The sequence below is a fragment of the Trachurus trachurus genome (genome assembly GCF_905171665.1).
Source record: "Trachurus trachurus genome assembly, chromosome: 6".
NCBI classification, from domain to species: Eukaryota; Metazoa; Chordata; class Actinopteri; order Carangiformes; family Carangidae; genus Trachurus; species Trachurus trachurus.
In genome coordinates, this window is record NC_139897.1 from 10,197,738 (window position 1) to 10,215,851 (window position 18,114).

The 18,114-nt window shown below is 39.4% G+C and overlaps 1 protein-coding gene across 2 annotated transcripts in view; it reads left to right on the forward strand.

Annotated features, from left to right (window-relative positions):
• Positions 1–8,570: 8,570 nt before the first annotated feature.
• LOC310987417 (copine-8-like) overlaps positions 8,571–18,114 on the forward strand; it is a gene marked incomplete at both ends in the record, with an annotated part of 57,339 nt that continues 47,795 nt past the window's right edge. The window contains one exon of one of the 2 annotated variants that reach the window (XM_083973649.1): positions 8,571–8,653. In XM_083973649.1, the coding sequence (XP_083829775.1) occupies positions 8,571–8,653 (83 nt within the window). The remainder of the gene's footprint in view (positions 8,654–18,114) is intronic. The other variant, XM_083973648.1, reaches the window with a different exon arrangement.

An 18,114-nucleotide genomic window follows, 5' to 3' on the forward strand; every position in this document is an offset into this window, starting at 1 on the left:
GTTCTCCAGCTTCCTCCCACAGTCCAAAGACATGTGCAACAAGTGGATTGTCAACTCTAAATTGCCCATAAATGTGAATACAGTACTGTATGACTGTGTGGTTGTTTGTTTGTTTGTATGTCAGTCCTGTGTTAGGCTGATGACCTGTTCAGTGTGTCCCTGCCCTGCGATTGGCTTCATCCCCCGCAATGCTGCACTGTGGCCAAAGGATGGATTTCCCCTGGTTTTGGGTACAGCTTTTTATTTAAATTTTATTTGGTAACCCGTCATTCCAAGTGCCACTATTAAGGATTTCTGAGCACTACATAAACACTTAGGACTTGGGCATAACTTACAGTATTACCTCTTCTAAGACATATTTAAATGAATACAACAGTTTTACTATAATGGCAATCATCTATTCTTACAACAGCCTCTGTTATGAGCTATAATTATTGACATCAATCGACATTTGGATCTGCTCACAACTACATTATAATGTTATAAACTATTATTGATAACAATGTTAGTTTTTAATACAAGAGAAACTAAAGGACAGGAGAAACCAGATATAAATATGTCAACTTCAATAAATCAATGTCAGTGTGTGGTGGCTCATTTTGGTTGTGCATGGGGAGATTTGTTAATAATAAATATGTCAGTGTCCATGTTTTCAGTGAAGATTATTCATTTCGCACATGTACACTGACAGATTTCCCCCAAAGTGATTTTGGAAAAAACATTTTTAATTCTAAACACTGTGTTCCTCAGCTACAAAATCTCAAAATCTACGACATTAACCAAAGATACACAAATGAGCATTTATGTTCTCGAACTCCTCTGCTGATGAAATCGTCTGCCTTGCTTCCTTTTCCTGTTTTTTTGGGCAAAGTTAGCAAACTGAGCCATATCAACTGCATCAGTCCTGTTTTTGATCGAATGGACACCAAAATATTTCAGCCACAATTTTCTGTGTCATACTTAACTTTCTGAAAACATCATCATTATACATTGTGAAACAGCAATGCACTCACTTCCCATTTTATCTAGGTCACTGCAGAAGATCCTTTATGACCTTTCCCTGCTCTGACTGTTTCTATATCACTGTCTCCTGAAGGTAAAGCTGTTGTCCTGACAGTCATCTGCCATCTGGTGACAGTTGGCCTCCAGATGGCAGTAGCAGCACCTGTAAGACTGACCAGCAACAGTGGAAGTAATCCTGAGAGCTGCCCGTGTCCAAAAATACTCTGACATTTTAACAGTAGAAAAGCCTCTATTCACTGACGAGCCCCAGATTAACCTGCCAGGAGCAAAGCAACAATGAGTTGTGAGCACCTGTTGACCACACATCAATTTGAATAAACACATATGCACCACATATGTTTTGGCACAACGGCCCCCCTCTAATGAAGTATGTTGGTTTCATGTCAGTACTCAATTTTACTTGTTGTGTGATTAAGATATTGTACATTATTGAGGGGCTGTTATAGATGGTAATTGCCTTACCATTGAGATAATAATTATACTATTATTCATATGATTAATGCATAGCATGTAAGTTGCTTTAGCATGTCCCCCTCGCCTCAGGGCAAATTTAGTCCCTGCAGGTGTTTTACCAGGGCAGTTGTGGATGTCAGGGCTAGATGTTCAAGAGCTGTTGGCACTTCCAAAGACATTTCCCTGTTAAACATCTTAGATGGATGCTTCATGAAAATGGTTTGACGCTTAAAGCGATGAAATTATCCAAATTATTTATTACATATTCACTAATTCATTGTTTTTTCGGTGTTCATTTTCAACACAAATTTTTACACAAAATATGAAACAGCATGACATAAATCTTACCTGCCCTGTTGGTCTAACATGTGCTCTAACAACCTTTTGTGTGAATGTGTGCCGCAATAACACGTAAAGCCACATTGTTCTCAGAAATCTGGTCACCTGAATTGACACCCCTTTCAAATGAATATGGAGTAAAAGTGAGTATATTGGCATTGATGGTAACAAAGCAAAGCCATTCATTTTCATCCATTTCCTGCTGGAACACCTCAGATCACAGACACCGTTGACAGGCCTGCCACATACTGCCCAAAACACAAAATTACAAATCAAAGCATCTTACAGTAAAGCACATAGAGGCCCAAACACTTTTTCGAGAGCATTTAAATGTGGGAGATTTGTTTTACCAGTCTGCAAGCAACATGCAGAGGGGTCAATTTGGTGTAATTATAGCAAGTTTAACTACATTAAATAATGCTTGGGTGCTCTGATGGGTGAGAGAGAGAGCACATCCTGCTGGCTTGACTCCCGACTGAACAACTTAAAAAATACTTACAAGATTTAGTGAATACAGATACGATTTCAATGTCAATCAATTTCTGTCGCAAACTTCATCCCACAACTCAAAATGTGATATTTCAATACAGCCCTAAAACTGTATAATACAATATAATATTGTGGGGACAGATAACACCACTCATAAACCATCTGATTTATCTTGTTATAATGTTATGTAATATAAAACATCACACACCTTGCTGATAACGTGAAGCTTACTGTAGCATGGAGTTATTACATTCACCTCAGTAAAGGATCTGAGAACTTATAGGCCTACAGAACAATATATTTTCACTGTAAAGAAACAGGATAACTGACTCCAGCTCAGATTTTGGCAAAATAAATTACATCATCTACATCATGCTGCAGTGTCTGACACCTACAGTAGATGTGATGTTGTCTCAATCCATTGGGAACACTCATACAGAGACTTTGTTCAGAAGCCTAATGAACGTCTTGGGAGGCCATCAGAAATCTGCAGGACTGTCTGACAGGCAGCGCCAATCACCGGCCACCTGATGTGAGTGTTACACTGTTGACTGTGTGTGGATGTCACTGGGGTTATATTGGGTTGAATTTAGCTGAGAACACTTGAGAAGACTCAGCAGTGGTTTCTCCGTCCCAGAGCTCCAGACACACAAACCCTGTACACCAGATACTCTTCTAAAACACTCGAACCGACTTAGGTCTTTTTGCGCTAAGCCGCCACCTTCGGTGAACGCTGCTGGAGTGCAACACCTTTTCACAGATATCACATGTTCGTTGGTCAGTGGCCTCTTTCTTTGATGTAAGTCTATCAATCCTCATTAAAAAACAGCTAAATCAGCTGTTTCTCAAGATGCCGAGATGTGCACATTTTGACTCCAGCCCTGCTGCTGCTTATTGCTGAGCAGATCTCCGCCCCTTAGAGAGAGAGATTCTGACCTGCCTCAGCAGAATACTTGAAAGACCCTTTTACATTATACCATGTAATGTCAGGTACATTTTTTACTGAGTATACAGAACTTTCCCTAATGTGGCTCTGTTTGTTGCTTTTAATCAGCATGAATGTTTTATTGTTGTTTTGGCTCTGAAAGGCCATTTAGATATGCAAATTAAAAAAACGAAGAAATGAAAACTAAAAATAACATCCCTGTATCTCAAACGAACTTAACACTGCAGGACACAGCATAAGGAGCAAAGATCAGCTGTAACTGACAATGAATTCACTGACATCAAACATCGTAGCTGGGCCCAATATTTTCAATTGATCAACAATCATTTCATTGTTTTAAAGCAAAACTGTCAAATTGTCTCTCATCATACATCACAAACTGATCATCTTTGGGTTTTGGACTCTTGAGTGGCTCACCAAAGACATTTACCACAATTTTTTGATGTTTGAGAACAGTGGTTTCACATCAAGCGCCCCTAAACTGCCACAAATTAGATAACGGATCACCATTTGATAAAAAAAATTGTTCCAGGATCCTGCATCTGATAACATTTTTGCTTTAGATGACAACGTTTGAAAGTGTTTGCCATTGGGAAGGTTGGGAGAGTGACAATGGTTTTTGACAATTTTTTCCCCAGTTCATTTCAAAAACAAATGTGGCACAATTTGTTTTTTGCAATTACCCAAATAAAGAATGGATAAAGGAAAAAAAAAATACAGAAAATAATCATCAGATTAATCAAAGATGGAAGTAACTGTTAGCAGTTCAAACAAGGCTTGAACACTACCTGTCTGTACAATATGAGTTTGTAATATTCACCAATGAACCAGGCAGGGGTGGGGAGGATAATACAGATCACAGGAACTCTATACATCTATCACAGCAGGACTGTGTCTCTATATGGCAAATTAAGGGAAGGGGAGATTGAGGAGACGGTAATTAGGAGCAGTCAGAGCTGCTTCACACTCTGATCATTTAAAATCTATTTGTGGCAGTGAGGCATGAATGTAATACAATTATGTCAGTCCACAAACACTGGCAGGTTCAAGCAGAAAGCTATTTCACAGTTTGGGGGATTAAACACAAACTCAAGTTATGCATGAACTATTTGGTCAACTCAGTCCTCGGATGCAATATTGAAAAATGGACCTTAAAAAGTGATATATTTGCCTTTCAAATAAAATGAATAACAAATGTAATAGTGAAGTCATGAATAACTTGTATGACCAATATGAATCTGCAAAGACTTTGTATGAAAGCAGAGCAATGATTACAAATGACCCTGGGAGGAAGCCCAGCAGTGCTAAAACAGCTCTACAGTAATAAAGTTCATTTATCAGCCAAATTCTCAGAAGAGTTTGACAAAGCTGTCTCTAAATCTTGATCTACCTCTCTTATTACAAATGATCAAAAGCACCACTCCATCTGATCGCCCCCACAGCAGCTGTGTAAAACTAATATTACATTTGAAATGAAGAAGAGCTGAGATGAATCAGACCGATCATCGGTCCCAGCAGAGCTGAGGTAGATTGTAACAGAAACTCTGCCAGGTCTGTGAGGCTCTCTTGGGTAAATAATGTTATCTATGACAAAGCCAGTGGGTTGATGTTAAGTAGGTTTGCTGTTCTTGTTCACCATGTTTACCAAGTTAAATTGACATGGCCTGATGATGGTAGAAAAAAAGTTAAGGTGTTTTTTTTTTTTTTCAGAATCACAATGATTCTTTCTTTAATTCTTGTAAAAAACCCAAATGACAGACTGTCTCACCTTGTGCACTGTGTACTGTACTTGTCAGTGGCTGCAGTAATTAAATGTTAAGCTGAAGCTTCTTAACTGTTTTTGCACTTGGTTAAGTTTAAAAAAAATATTTATCTGCTGTAATAATATAGTCACATTCACCGTCCCTGTCCAAAAAGTGATGCATGGATGAAATAGCCTACTGATATGGAGAAGATTATGATTTTAGCTCTGTGCCCAAAAACAACAAAAAAGATCAATGGTATAGGCCTATACAGTAGTAGTTTGGTCTCAGGGGGCACCTTGATGATAAACCTGGTCACAAATACCAATAAGGCTCAATCTTTATCTCAGTGACCTGAGTCTGAGTCTGCCCTATTTTAAATGCAAAACCATACCTGTTTTTGCTTCCAATTTTGTGGTGATGTTTTGGGAAAGGTCTGGATGCCTGGGTTTAAAGAAATGGTTTCCCCAGTTTTGTGTGTGGAGGATGTTGCTTGGCACTATCACTCAATGTTGCAATGCTAATTGTTGTAGTCTAGTTCCAAAAGATTGAGGAATGCTTTTTCATTACAGATATAAACATCCCTCAGGGTGAATTTATTTGGAGAACTTTGATGATTTAATGATTTCTTTTTACTGCACCATTATCGTCCAATACTTAGTACACAAGGCATTCCCATCAGCCTTGTTTGTGATTAAGGCTCTTCGTCTTACTTTCAGTGGAAAATACTAAGCAGTTTCCCTCTTAAATAAAAATTATTCAAACAGGGCTGAGAAGGGAGAATCACTCAGCATGTGATGAGGAGAAACAGGCTGCAGCTGCTTACTTTTAGGGGGTCATAGAGGTCTACCACTTTGGTACAGACTGAAATATCTCAACAGCTATTTGATAAATTACCATGAAATGTTGTGCAGACATCCATGGACTTGAGAGTATGAAGCCATCTATCTTAACACTCTATTTACAGGTTGAGGCGTATAAGTTAGTGAGAGACAAATCACCCGATAGAAAACACACAGCTCTCCTCGCAGGTGTTTGACCTGCAGAATGACCTTTATGTCTACCTCTTCAGACTAATTGGAGCTGACGCAAATTTCCAGTTTTAGCTCTCTGGTTCATGCTAGGCTGATTAATTGTGTTTGTTTTGCTCAGGTGTTCGCCCAGGTGACGCTTTTCACTGCTGTCCAATCCCAGTGTCATCGAGTCAAACCCGTTCATCCCTGACACTGGCCTCAGCTCACGTGACACCGTCTGTCACTGGACACTTGTTGAAGGGAACAGCTCAAGGGGTGGACAAGTGCATAATAATAATAATCATCATCCATGTCTATCCTAGTGTATCCAGAATTGCTTTTTCTCTTGTGTTTGGTTGATTATCTCTCACCACATCTCAAATCATTAGTTTTTCATCGTTTACATTGTCCCTCAATTTGAAATTGAAGAATTATATATTTGAGAAAGACAGTTCGTTTTTATTGTTTTCCAGTTATACTCCAAACACTTCAAGTGGCATTTTCTCCCACCCACAAGGATGACTCAGCTGGAACCTCTGTGGGAAATCTAACTATTTGTTTTAGGGAACACCAACTTTATTTTTTTGCTTTTAAGGATTTATTACCTTAATATTCAAAAGAATGGCTGTGGTGGAAATTAGTGTTTGAATAATTAAATGTGAAAGTTAGAGAAACTCATAACTTAAAGCAGAAGTAAGTGATATATTTGTGTTAATATAAGTCTTAAATAGTTATATCTTCCGACAGCAATCACTTACATAGAGTGTTTGGACCGAAACACGGGTCTGTCAGTCACTCTGCTCTGCTCTGAGCCGAGGAGAAAACATTTATCGTATCCTACAGTTTTTATCCAATGAGGAGAGAGAACGGCATGCAGGGCTGTGTGTGCAGCCAAGGGATGCCGTGAATGTGGTGACGTAGGGACGAGGACTGTTATGGTGCGTTCAAGGAAACTCGTAACTCGTGTTTTTCCGACCTGTGAACTCGTACCAGTTCGATCTGGTACGAGTTCACGGGTCAGAAGTTACGAGTGGCCGTTATAGTGACTTTCACCGGTAAAACAGGTCGGAGAAACACGAGTGGGTTGCCTGGAACGCTACAAAGTCGTAAGTTGTGACTTGAAGCTGTAATTTGCGGTTTCAAAAGCCTGCCTGGAACGCAGCATTAGCCAAAATGACCGGATCACTTACTTCTGCTTTAACAGTTATCTAATAACAAAATAGCAAATTTCTTTGAGTTATTGTCAAAACACTGCTGGGAAAAGGGATATTTTAATTGTAGGAACAATGGGCTTCACCATGGTAAATTATCAGACAAAAATATTTTTTCATTGAAATTAGAAAATCGATGAAGTTAAGTAGTTGCTCCAAAAAAGCGTTAAAATGCATGAATTTAAGCTGCCGCAAAGTAATTAATGAATTTATTGTTTGAGAACCTCCTACCTGTGTCTGAGTATGAGTCTACTTCTTGAACTTTAAATCCACCTGTCAGAAGTCTGATCTCTAAACAATGACTGGTTTTACACTTGACTTCCATTAATTTCCTGGAGGTTTACCACAACCTGAAGCCTGATTTATGCTTCTGCGCCAAGTGCAGAAGCATATACCAGGTTTTAGCCACAGCTAGTAAATGCCCAAAAGCCTAGCTTATTTACCTTAATTTAACCTGATCCACAACCAGAAATCAAAACTTCTCACACCTCTAAATCTAAATGTTAACTTGAAACCATTGGAAGAGGTGCGGGTTTCCATATTAAGTCCATAGCTTTCATGAGTTGTAGCTATGCTAAGTTGACATGTTTCTCTAAAAAACTATTAACCTACAATAGCCTATTTGAAATCCCAAAGAATTAAACTTCTTTTTCTTAAGACTCTTCTGTCTCAGTGAAAAAATATTTAAAATGTTACAAAATTATTTTTTCTTTCCTCTCAGATTTATTTTAGCGATATAATATTTTTGTGTTTTATCGATGAGTGGCTTGTGGTTTTAATTGACCATACTTTGTTCAAACATGACAAAAGACAGTATATATTGTTATTTTTGTGACTCGAATTTATGCCAACAACCTCTTAGAGCGGCTAACGTGGCTAACATTGTGGGCAACTGCTGCTTTCAGCCAGATTTTACACATTATTACACAGCACAGAGGCTGCCCCCGTCACTTTATGCCCCCAAATGATCCAGAATCAAACCAGAGCCCTAAGCTGAAGCTAGAGAGAGTGCATTATCTTTGTCAAGACATTTGGTCCTTACAAATGTGTGTGTGGTGAGTGTGTATGTGTGTAAGTGTGTGTGTGTGTGTCTTCCCGCCCCTTCACAACCGTCCCCTCTCCTCCGGAGCACCGAGGCGCACAGAGACGCGACTCCGACGCGCTGCAGCTCCGCGTCCGTGTTTCCCCTCTCCGGCGCTTCTCGCCTCCAGAGATCAAACGGCTCTTTGTCTCTTCGTCGCAGGGGCTTCTCGTTCATCCATCCAGCCCCTCCACCTCCTCTCTCGGTTCCTCTCATGCCGCCGTCAAGGCGCTGGATACGGGGCGATTTGTGATCGACCAAGCAAGCAGCTCGATGAATATGGCGTGTATTGGGGACGCAGACCCTTTCACCGCTGCGATACCTGCCACCAAAGTTGAACTCACGGTTTCTTGTAGGTGAGTAAACACTGCCAAACTGTCTGCTGCACTTCAAGATACTGAGGAGATGTTTATCAGAGTGAAATTATCCACATTATTTTTGACATTGGACACATGGCAGGGAGCGTAAACTGTCGGTTACTGCGCTGGATGGAGAGCGGATCGCAAACGCACTTTTATTGTGAGACACAGTTGACCGTCATTGATTTTATTTTAGCCCAGACTGCGTCTCTTTGACAAGGTCAGCTTTGTCTTAGTGTCACCGCTGTGGATCAGGAATCACATTATCTGGAGAGGTGAAGGGAAACACGGCTGAATGTTTGCGTCTGTGGGCAATAGTTTGCCGGTGGATGGAGATCAGAGTTGACATGTTTCCACTGTATGGTCGCTCTGACATACACAGCTGCCACAAGCAGGGATGTAGCAGTTTATGTAAACATTTGATGTAATATTGTGAAATTCACGTGTTTTTTTGTTTTTGTTTTCCGAGGATGTTTCCTCACAAAGAGTGGATGAAGCACGCACGAGCAGTCTGTTCACACTTGGCAATTTTACAACTGCAGCAGCTTCCCTGCTCCTGTCCACTGATAGTAGAGGGACTGTTGGCGGAGAGAGTAAGGGGGTGTGACAGAGGGACTTTCCTAAACAGCTTATTTGTTAAATTGCAAACTTTACTTTTTTTTGTCATATGACAATTATTCTTGATCTATCTATCTATCTATCTATCTATCTATCTATCTATCTATCTATCTATCTATCTATCTAGTAGCAGCTTGATTATAGTTAGCCAAGAGAGAATGTATCAAAAAGCTGAATATATGATATTTTTATGAATTTAGTCAGTTTTCTTCTCTGGTTGCAGCCTCTATGGTTGCAGCTTCTCTAGTGTGAGGAAGAAGATATTTTCCAGTATTAAAGTGTTCATCTGACTTGGCGTCTTGGAAACAGTGATGGACATGTTTGTACACAAAAATAATCATCTGACTTTTTTTTCTCATAATTTTGACAATTTTCCATCAATGATATCTATTCTTGTCTGTGCTTAGAGCTGAGAATTTTACCCATAATTGACATCCTAGGGTAAAACATTGCAGTTTCAGTATTAAACTTGTGTCTTAGACCCCTGGTTGCACATAAGATAAAGAAAAGCAGGACATCCTGATATAAGGAAGGATGGGCAACGGAATGTTTTTGCTAAATTGTTGCTGCTGCTTATTTGATGAATTTATCGGTACTTGACTGTTTCTGAAATAAATACTACAGTTCTCTGGAGGGATGAACATCGTTGTCCCAAAAGATCTTCCCTCATTTGGTTTCATTTCCAACATCTTTTTGCCATAATCTCCCAGAAGTCCATATTTAAGATGAGATCCAGTGAGAGTGAATGCAATAAAATTTCACGGTGTTCATTACACCTGAAAATGTATAGAACATTTCACAACAACGCCTTCGATCAGTCTTTCAAGTAATTTTCAAACAAAAATTCCAAATGTTCAGATATTTCTTTGATTGTCTCTTTACAAAATCTTTACAAAAAACATCTCAGCCATGGGATATGAGCTGATAAGACTGCATCACATGAGTTTCACCATCATGGTTAATCTGGTTGCCATGGAATTGTTGCTAGCACCTAAAAGTCAAGCCTGATATTTAATTCCTTATAGAATAAATATATTTCTGTTTTTAACTGTTTGTTGGATACAATAATCGATTTGAATACTTACACATTGTGAAACTGTGGTTGTCAATATTCACAATTTAAATGCTATTCTGTCAACCCAAAACTCATATGATATTAATTCAAAGAATCAAATTTCAATCATTAGTTACAGTCATACTTAAGTGGGCTTCACATTTGATTGGCTGGAATCAGAGTGTTTGGGGTAAGAGTCAAGCTATTAATCAATTATAATAGTTGCTGCTTAGTTTCTATCAATCAAGACAAGTTCTTAGAACCACCCTCAAATACCATCTATGATATAATGTGAGGAAACAATATCATTTATATCAAAATATAAATGTCAAAGTATTGCTAAGATTCGTCATATTACCCCAGTTATTTAGCTCTGTTGGGTTAGGGTGAGTATTCTGTTTCTGTTATTAACTGAAAACTAAATCCATGTTTCCTCTGACCTGGAATCAGCTACAGGAGACCAAGCTGCTAAAGGTCTAATGATGATGATGATGGCAATTTTGAGATCAGAGCCAGTAAAGATGTTTCATCCAAATTGAAGAGGCCACCATGAAGAAAACAAAATGCTGTTTTCAAGAAAAGCTCTCAGGAGTCGTGAGTCATCCGTGCTTTCTCACAAAATGCTGTTCTCATACATGCAGGCATTATGTACGATCACGTGCACATGGCTGTGAGGGGGAATATGTAGTTATGGAAAACTGATGGATGGGCAGTGAAGTGGCAAATGTGTATGTTTAATGGTTGTAATGGAGTTGTGAGGGGCTAAGTAATGCACTGTTTCTGTTAGTGCCTTTAAATAGCCTGTGATGGACAAAATTACAAAGGACTAGTAAACTACAAAGAGCTGTTTCAATAGACACATCCACTGAAGAGTTAATGCCATATATTGTTGGAAGGGTTAGGGGTGAGTGTACAACTTCTGCTCTGTTATTTGCTATTTCAACCTGAGAACTAGTGTGTATGGAAGTGAAATTTACTGTCCCAGAAATGTCCTAACAGGGAATGCTGGACCAAAGTTTACAAGCAACAGCTTAAACTTGCAACATGGAGCATTTGCAGCAATCATAGTGATATTGGTATAGGTGTTAAGGTGCTAATATTTCATCTGCCTTTTTGGTAAGATTTATGGCAGGATAGTTGTATTACACTGCAACAGCTTTAGGTACATGGATAAGAAACTGTGTAGAGAGACGACAGATGTTTTTTTGATTCAAGTTTTTCAGATATTTCAGGTGTGATAAAGAGTGACATTCTGGATGAGTTTCATTATCTGATAGGACACTTATTTGCACCAGAGAGCCTGCATTACAAACTGGGCTGTTGGGAAAAGTCAGTGTGTACCAGATAGTATAAGTCTAAATGTAAGGTGATATGTCATAGTAATTCTAGTATTCAGACAGACAACAGGTTCTTTTGCATCAAGCACAGAGGTCTAGACCTTTTTCATTTTGCGCTCATGCTACACAGCGGGGGTAATTCCCCTCGGAGCAAGTGTCTCACTACGCAGGTGCTGACAGTGTGTTGAAGAGCAGCTGAAGGCCTTGGAGTGCATCTGTGACCACTGTGGGTCACCGAGGAGTGCAGATGCTGTGAGAGCAGAAGAAGTGCAAGCTGTGGGATTTCCCCCTTTTGAAGCGAGTACAAGCGGGATTTGGAAATCTTATGTTAAGAGGGTCTTTGATTTCTCCCTGGGAGAAATGTTTCCTTCACAATGTTGGCTTAAGTGGTGCTGGAAAGTCCAGTCTTGAATATAACAGCACAGTTCAATTTCTAAACAGAATAAAAATATCTATGAGAAGTTGTCTGTTCAAGGCAAAGACGCAAGGCCCAGTGACAAGCAATGTCACTTGATGCGTTTGGTTGATTTGAAGAGTATACCTCATTAGAGTCAGAGAATGTTTTCCGTACATTGTTAGTTCATTTAACTGCAATCCCACAAAATTATATTGTTCTTACGTATTTTCCTGTTAATCAACATTTTGGCAAATTGGCTCATTGCCATAATCCCTATAGTTTTCGTTACCTTTAATTGTCGGTGCAAGCTATTTTTAGAACGGCGGAGCAGAGACGCAAGCTGCTCAGAGCTACTATGCTACAGAGGTTCATTGAATTTATTGCTTGGTTACTCTTACAGTAATAAGTTGTATCACACACACACACATACACACACAATCCAACAACTCCAAAACGCTCTCATGGACAAGTTGTGATGTTCCGTTATTATCTCATAGCGTGGTGAATGTGCAGGTCACAACTTGTCCATGAGAACGTTTTGGAGTTGTTAGATTGTGTATTTGATGAGTTTGATGAGGGAAAGCAAGAAATCCCATGAGCCTCCATAGTGTAGCTCTGAGCAGCTCGTGGCTCAGCTCCACTGTTTCTAAGAATAGCTTACACCGACAATTAAAGGTAACGAACCTACTCCTAAGACTATAGGGATTATGGCAATGGGCCAATTTGCCAAAATGTTGAACTATCCCTTTAAGGTACAATTGCCACTTTGTTTTAGTGCCTTCTGCTGGCACTGCGAGAAATTCACAACAATTCACCTGCATCTTGTGGTGTTGTCATTAAGTCATTTGCATGCTCGCACCACTCTCTTCAGCTTTTCTATCCATTCCCCAATCAACACAAAAAATGACTGCCACTCATAACTATATGTGTATATATATATATATATATATATATATATATATATATATATATATATATATATATATATATATATATATATATATATATATATATATATATATATATAATTGTTGTGAACCGACTCATCAAAGGGACCGTAATGAGAAAATCCAAGTTAGGAGAGTTAGGAGAACAAGAATCAGGATATTTCTGTGTCCTTTACTTTTTTACTCCAACCCATCTCTTTTTCTCTTTGTGCTTTCCTCAGTGTAACAATACTAAATCATTGGAGCATCCTGAAAGCTGAGAATCATCTTTGTGCTCTGCTGCAGCAGGACTGTGGAGGTGTAGCCCACTCCAGGGAGTGTCGGTACACTAGAGCTGTCACGTTTCAAAAATTCAAGTTTGACCAAATTGAAACTAACACGTAACACACTGAAAGTGCCTCCAACTTGAGCATGAGAGACAGTGAGCTGTCAGTCTTAGTGCCCGTGTGGCCATCTGTATTTTCCCGTGTGGTGTTATACAACTGTACTATGTGTTCGGACGTTGTGATGCAACTGTTTGTACATTGTGATCTTACCTTTGTTGGTAATTTTGCGATCTACAGAGTACAACTCAAAACACTTGCTGTACTTCTTATTGTTTCAACTTAGATCTTGATCTTGAATCGGTAATTTACAGATTGAATAAGTGTGGGCACTGCTTTTCTGCCTGTTACTCTTATAGTAATAAGTTGTATCTTATTATTATCTTAAACTGTCTGCATAAGAGCTGCAATTATGCAACTAATGATTACTCCATCCTTAATGGTTTCATCATGCTGTCTATAGAACAACCCCCCCACCCCCCATTACATCCTGAAACCTTCTGGCTGTGAAATCTCCAATCTTCCAATTGTGATATTGATATATGAATTGCATAATAATCGCAAGTGAGAAGGGGAAATTATCAGATGTAGGACAGATTTGCTTTAAAGATGACTGAAACTGAACAAAATAAGTTTGTGTCAATTATCTGTCAGTCAGTAGATTAATTAGTCCGTCAAAAGGTACAAGGCTTTTTCACATGTTGTGTTCAGTGTAAAGGTCTCAAGGATACTCCTATAATTTATCCTGGATATCACTGCTCACAAGTTTTCATCCATCGTGTCATCAAATCACAGCTATACTCTCCTTCATTTGACAGACACATCTATTGCTGAATCATTGCATTTTATTATGTTTTTAAACAGAAATAATCATAAAAAGTGTGTTTTTTTTAGCCACCTCAGACTTGATAGCTTCAACAGCTTCACCAACACAGAACTTAGAGGCCCCGAGCTGGTGGGTGGTGTGAATTTCCCACTTTTGTGTGTCTGCGTGTCGACAGAGCTATTGAAGCTTTTTGTCTGAATAGATCCCATCGTCTAGTAAAAGCCCCTGTTCACTCAATAAATCTAAACCATCGCCGGACTCATCACATGTGTAGCCAAGCAGAAGAAGTGACAGATTGATTAACTCAAGTCCAATATTGTCCATCAGTGAGAAGTAAATCCTGCAGTCTGCTGCAGCAGTATGCAGCCGTATGAATGCCTATCACTCTCCATCACTAGTTTTGCACACGGATATGATCTGAGCAGGCCTCAAGCTGCATTATCAGAGGATGGTTGTGTAAAAAGACGTTATATAGCGTTCATGTTGCTGTGTGTTTGTCCTCTCGTCTAAATGGTCCACAGTGAAAGATAGCCGTGACCTTTGGGTTACAAAGGTAGGAAGTGTATCCTGTTGAAGAATTGACGTGTTGCGATGTGGCTGTATTGAAGCTGGACGCTGACCTGCTGAGAGGCCGGTCGATGTGTCACAGCCGATGTTGCACTTTACGCCAGGAAGGTGAAGAAAGAGACAGAGAAGAGAGAGAAGGAATCCTCTGCCCATGTTTCTTCTGTTTCAGTTGAGTACACAAACGTGTTGCTGCAGTGTTACTTCAATAACACGGTCACGGACACATACATTTCTGCCTGACAGGGTCACAGTGGAGTCATCTTCAGTACTAGTGGGTGCAACTAATAATTTTCGCTCTCGGCTTGTCCGTTGATTATTATTTCAATTTACCTGTCGTTGCTACAGAGGATTTTACTTCTGGTTCATGTTTGACAAAAAACATTATTAAGATGTCCCGCTAAGTGTCAACTTTCGTTTCTCTGTCAGAGATGTTGTGCTTCCTTAAAACTGGACTGTGATGTTTCCAGAGTAGGACAGACTTAAAATTTTGGTAGGAAACGATTATTGTGCTCCGGTCTTGATTAGAATGTTGGTATTTAATGTAAATGAAAATGGGGGGGACATGATATCACTTAATTAACAACACAAAATAAAACTACAAAAATATCAACATCAGCTGTGAATTTACAGTTTTAGTCACCTGACTTCACAACCTACAAATACCCAGATATCAAGGTCTACTGAAGCTGCGTGCCTGCTGGGATCACAGCTTTGCCAAGTGCTGCTGCTCACCCAGAAACTTACCTGAAATACCTGATAGGAAATATGCCAGAATCAAAGCCTGCAGTGGGTGTTTGACGAAATGTGAAATCTGGAGAATTTCATTCTTACACTAACACAGTTTATAGGTTTATTTTACTCAAAATCTAAAATCCATCCATCCATTTTCTTAACTTCCTGGGATCATCAGATGCTTTCTATGTTTATGAAGGTTATGATCTATCTGGTCCCTAATGCATCTTAAAGACGTTAAATAGCAGTTGACCATATGCTGTAGTTGCAGAGATCAGACAGCTGGTTGTCTCTTGCTGCTGCTGCCAACAATTTTAAGTCTTTCTTAATTAGTAATTACCATGTATGATTGCTAATGAGCTCATCCTCATATCTAAAAACCACTATATTACTTTTTTGATGTGAAGAATAAAAGGAGGACACATGAACACAGAGTATGCACTCACAACAAGTCACATTGACAGTCAGCTCCCGTTCCTATGATGGTTGAATGCACGAAATGTGTTCTGTGATGGTCTTGGACAAAAGTGTTAGAGCTGTTATTAAAATGTTATCACAAACATTTTAATTAAGGTTGTTTTTTCCTGGTCTGATGCTTGTTTCTATTGGACTTGAACCTTGAGTCTTAGTCGGATGGATGCAGGATTACACTTGCTGTCTCATATGGGATATTTCAATCAGTAGACTTAAATGTAGTGCACTGGGTAAGCAGTATACTCATTTATTGTGTGTTGTCAGACATGGTTGTCCTGAATCTGTTGTTTGTGTATAGTCGCTGGATAAATGATCATATATAACTATGATTCCAGTCTAAATATAGTGTGTACCCCCTGTGTAATTACGAAACCATCTGCACAGGCAACACATTCTCTTTCCTCCTCTTCATGAGTTAAATTCAATTCAAATGATTTCATTAGTTTGCTAATAACTAAAGTGCAACCTAAGGTTCCATCAACTTTAATGAAACTATGTACGTAGAATGAAACTTGACTAGACTGGCTGTCCTGTTGGCCCTCCACTTCATCCTCTCAGTGCTGCTTCGCCTTGCAGCTTCGCTCCCTGCAGGGTTCTTGGTCGTACAAATTCAGCGCCATTTAGGTGAAACAGAGCGAAGAGCATTAAACCAACAGATCAAGTTGGTCTCAGGTGGCAGGTCCAAATCGCAGGAGGCCCAGTGGGGGTCATGGTGAGTGGCTGCATTAATGAGTTTTTAAGGGAGTCATTTAGCCTAATTAAGGCACCAGCCAGCCACAGTAGCTTCACTTGGTTACCACAGACATGGCTCCATCACATTACTAACCACCTTACCTCCTGCCCACTCTGTTCCTCTGCTTTCATCTTTTGCACAGCCGCTCTCCTCCATCTCTGTGATTGCCGTGGACAGATTTGAAAACATCATACTGATTTAGTGTTGATTTAGTGTGATGCCTTTACACTGAGCTAAATCTGTGATTTTTTTTGGAGATTGTGCATTTTTGCTCCAAATTCATGACTATGAAACTTTCAGAGGAAGCAGCAAATACTTAAGATTATAAGATACAGTTTTAAAGTCAAAGTCCACAAAGCTTTTCAGTTAATATTGGGCATGCATTTTTGTTGTAGTATACGAGTGCATTTATAGTGGCTGTGGTTGGTCTGTGATCTTAGATGTTGAGAGACTATTACCAGATTTGATGACTGGACAATAGATGCTCTGTCTCTGTCTAGACTATACAAAATGTAGCTTGTAGTAGTGCACGGCCAGCGTCAGTCTCAACAACCTCACAGAGACATTATGTAAAAATACTGTATTTGATTTACTTTTTGGTTTAATTCACAAAATTACAGTATATAGATGAAATGGTATCGCCTGAAATACATAATCAGTAGGGAATGATAATATATCCTTGAAATGAGAAACTAAAGTTTGTTCACTACATTTATAAAGGAAAACATCCTGACAGAGAAGAAAACCTGGAATACTTAAACAGCCTCAGATATGTGAACAGCTGCATGATTTTGGAAGTTTGAGCCAAGGCAAGTGCTGAAGTCTGCAGTATCTCCAGGCTTTTTTCAAAACCTACATCAAAATGCAGGTGCAATACATTCACATTCAAAATGCAGATTCATGCATTTGGCACTGCACAGTGGTTTTAAAATACCAACAGATTTTACAGGCTATCACAGTGACAGGTGCTCTGTTGTTCATTGTGATGCTCGTGAGGCAAATGGAAGTATCAAAGTCAAGTTATTTGTTACAGAAAATCCTTACAAATTTTTTAACGATACACTGTCCTTGATGGAGGGGTCACCTACATGTTTCCTATGACTGTGGAGTTTGTTGAGGGTACAGACAAAATTAAAGAAGGTAAAGAAAGAGTAGTCTTCTCTTTATCAGTTTAGGACATCTAACACAGTGACTACACTGCAGATCGTCTGCACACTGCAAACACTGTTCTGTACAAATTCATGTAAACACGATTTGCAATTGCTCAGCCGTGGTCTACGGTGGTCGAGACGTCTCTGACAACAACAAAAGCCGCAGCACAATGACATAAGTCGCAACACAACGACATAAGCCACAACACAACGACAAAAGTCGCAACACAGCGAGAAAAGCAGCAACACAACGACATAAGTCGCAACACAATGACAAAAGCCACAACACAACGACATAA